The sequence below is a fragment of the Grammomys surdaster genome, unplaced genomic scaffold, assembly GCF_004785775.1.
Source record: "Grammomys surdaster isolate TR1022 unplaced genomic scaffold, NIH_TR_1.0 125977, whole genome shotgun sequence".
Taxonomy (NCBI): Eukaryota; Metazoa; Chordata; class Mammalia; order Rodentia; family Muridae; genus Grammomys; species Grammomys surdaster.
This window is the reverse complement of record NW_021620793.1, coordinates 2,042,910-2,046,416: the sequence shown is the minus strand read 5'-3', so window position 1 is coordinate 2,046,416 and position 3,507 is coordinate 2,042,910. Positions and strand designations below refer to the sequence as shown.

Below are 3,507 nucleotides of genomic sequence, written 5' to 3'. Positions count from 1 at the left end.
TCTCTCTCTCTCTCTCTCTCTCTCTCTCTCTCTCTCTCTCTCTCTCTCTCTCTCTCTCTGTCTCGCCTCTCTCTCTGGTTTCTCTGTGTAGCCCTAGCTGTCCTGGAATTCATTCTGTAAACCAAACTCATGAACTCAGAGATCCTCCTGCCTCTGTCTCCTGAGTGCTAGGATTAAAGGCGTGCGCCGCCACCACCGCGCCACCACTGCCTGCCTCCCAGCTCTTTCCCATCCCTCACCCCCTCTGTATCCCTTTTCTCTTGACATGCCTGGGCACCTTTAGCAGTTTTCAGTATGTACCCTCCGGACATTTCTGCCCCTAGCCACAGTCATGCTAAACTCACCTTTGCCCTCTGGGCGAACCTGGCCCCTGGCCGGAGTCACCCAATGTGGTTCTGTCCCTGCAGGCGCTGCTGCCTTCTCAGGGGCGGTGACTCACACCATGTCCACAGCGCTGCTGGCCTTTGAGCTGACTGGCCAGATCGTTCATGCACTGCCAGTGCTGATGGCCGTGCTGGCGGCCAATGTCATCTCTCAAAACTGTCAGCCCTCTTTCTACGATGGCACCATCATGGCCAAGAAACTGCCGTACCTGCCGTGGATCCGTGGCCGACAGATTGGGTGAGCCTGGGACTGAGGAACGGGATGTCCAGGATGGTGTGGAAGTTAAGGGACACATCCCGCCAACACCACTGCAATCTCCCCTCAGCCCATTACCTGCCCCTCAACCTCCCCAGAGCCTCGTGGGCCGGGAGAGAAAGCCAGAGCTTGGACCAGTCTTACTTCAGGTCACAAGGAGGTTGAGCGTCAGCTGGGAGAGTTCTTTCTCCTCCTTCTCTTGCTCTGATTGCCCAGCTAGGTAATCAGGAGCTGGGGCGCAGATGGGGTCAGAGGTCCTTCCTCAACCAGAACGCACCCGAAGAGACAAGATCCTCTGTGTCCCTGACCAGCTTCAAACTCATGCAAGCTGCTGTCCTGCTCCAAACCTGTTACCTTGCTGTCACATGGGAGAGACTTTTCTCATGCTCTCAAACCTTCTGTAAAATTCTCTCAGGCGTGAGAAAAAAAAAACCTAAAAGAAATTCTTTTAGGGCAGAATTGTGTGAAGTGATCCAGCCCCCACTGAAGCTGGCATTGGAGGGCTGGGGACACAGGATATGCCCATTAGTGAATCCGTCTCTGTTCCTTCCCATTGCAGGTCCTAAGCGTTACTCACTCTTTCAGTCCCCCTGGTCTTGCACTCAGAAACCAAAAATATGTGTTACTTTTCTCTTCAATAAAACACCCAACAAAAGCAACTTGAGGAAGGTTGGGGAAGTGCATTCTGGCTCACAGTCTGAGGGTGCACCATCCATCATGGCGGGGAAGGCGTGGCTGCAGGAATGCGGGGGCAGCAGTCATGTTGCATGCACCAAGCAGAGAGAGCTATAAATGCTGGTGCCCCCTCACTCTTTCTTTCTCTCTCTTTCTTTCTTTCTTTTTTTAAAGATTTATTTTATGTATATGAGTGCACTGTAGCTGTCTTCAGACACACCAGAAGAGGGCATCAGGTCCCATTACAGATGGTTGTGAGCCACCATGTGGTTGCTGGGATTTGAACTCAGGACCTCTGGAAGAGCAGTCAGTGCTCTTAACCGCTGAGCCATCTCTCCAGCCCTCACTTTTTCTCTAGTATTAAGTTCAGGACAAAGCTCACGGGATGGCACTGCCCACACTTAGGGACAAGTGACATGGCCTAAAAACTATTTTGCTGAGGTTTCATTCTATATCTTTTTTTTTTTAAAGATTTATTTATTTATTATATATGAATACACTGTAGCTGTCTTCAGACACACCAGAAGAGGGCATCAGATCCCATTACAGATGGTTGTGAGCCACCATGTGGTTGCTGGGATTTGAACTCAGGACCTCTGGAAGTGCAGTCAGTGCTCTTAACCACTGAGCCATCTCTCCAGCCCTCATTCTGTATCTTAAGTTGAAAGTAAACATTAAACTATCACCTGTCACACGTGGGTGCTCTCCCAGCCTGGTCCCTGTCTTGTCCTGGGGGCTAGAGCCAGCACTGCAGAACTCCTACATGCCTTACTCCGCTCACAGCTCCCACCCTGTGACTGTGGAACACTTCATGAACTGTAACCTTACCACACTGGCCAAGGACATGCCCCTGGAGGAGGTGGTCAACGTGATGACCTCCACAGATGTGTCTCAGTATCCCTTGGTGGAGACCAGAGGTACTCAGCTTGGGTGGGGGTGGGGGGCGCTGCGTGGGAGGCTGGGTGGGGATTCCCTCTAAGTGTCAGGATGGCAAGGGTAGGCAGGGTGTTGGATGTGCCTCTGAATCCAGACTCTGCTGCTGTGTGCCCTGGGGCAAGTCCCTTAGCTTCTCTGTGCTTTGGTTTATTGTGAGTGAACCGGACGTTAACAACTATGCTAACTTCCAGGTGTTTAGAGACCGGAAGGCATTGCAAAGCAGCCTGGGAATGGCTGTTGGGATTCTAGTTAAGGATGACACAGCCATCCACAGCTCCCAAATATCCACGTCTAAAACTGAGTAGGCAGGACAGTTAGCTTCTCAGCCTGCGTTTCCTCATCTGTAAGCTGGGTTAAAGGTCCCAGGAGATTGAAAATTCTGTAACTGTCCTCTGAGACACAAGGACTCCCAGCATGAGGCGGGAGAGAGAGCCTATTGGTTAAGATCACAGCTGTTCTAACAAGACCTGGTCTTAGTTCCTAGCACTCCCAGGGCAGCTTACAAAGGTCCTTAACTCTAGTTCGGGTTTGAAAACTCTGGCGCCCTCTTCTGGCCTCTGTGGGCACTGCACATAATATGTGTAGTCCACATATGCAGGCAAAACATTCACACACATAAAATTAAAAAAAATTAATCAAATCTTTAAAAAGAAGCACCCAGCATGTTCTTGGCACATAGTAGCTGCTCAGATAATGTGACTTCCATTTTTATAACAAGTTCCTTCCTCTACACTTCCTAGAGTCTCAGACCCTGGTGGGCACTGTGGAAAGGACCCACCTGGTGCAAGCCCTCCAGACCCAGCCAGCTTCCTGGGCTCCAGGCCAAGAGGTGGGCACCCCTGCCAGATGTGGGGACAGAGTGGGGGTGTGGGCAGGGCTATGGAGGGAGAGAGGAGTTCAGGGGTCAAGAGCCTGGGAACTGCTGGCTGGCCCAGGCCACATTGTCTTTCTCCAATTCTCAGAGATTTCTCCAGGACATCTTGGCTGGTGGCTGCCCCACACAGCCAGTGACCCTGCAGCTGTCCCCAGAGACCTCCCTGTATCAGGTAAGGGAGAAAAAGGGTGAAGAGGGAGGACCTGATGGGGGACTCAGGCTCCACATCCTCTCTCTGTGAAGTGTTGTATACACACACACATATACATACACACACATACACACACATACAGTATACACACACATACAACACATATACACACATACACACAACACATATACACACATACATACACAGAATATACACACACAACACACACATA

The 3,507-nt window shown here is 51.0% G+C and overlaps 1 protein-coding gene across 2 annotated transcripts in view; it reads left to right on the top strand.

Moving 5' to 3' along the window:
- LOC114609591 (chloride channel protein ClC-Ka) overlaps positions 1-3,507 on the top strand; it is an 18,876-nt gene that overhangs the window by 8,378 nt on the left and 6,991 nt on the right. For both annotated transcript variants that reach the window (XM_028753952.1, XM_028753953.1), the window contains 4 exons: positions 408-621; positions 2,098-2,231; positions 2,991-3,079; positions 3,213-3,296. In XM_028753952.1, coding sequence (XP_028609785.1) covers positions 408-621; positions 2,098-2,231; positions 2,991-3,079; positions 3,213-3,296 — 521 coding nt within the window. The remainder of the gene's footprint in view (positions 1-407; positions 622-2,097; positions 2,232-2,990; positions 3,080-3,212; positions 3,297-3,507) is intronic.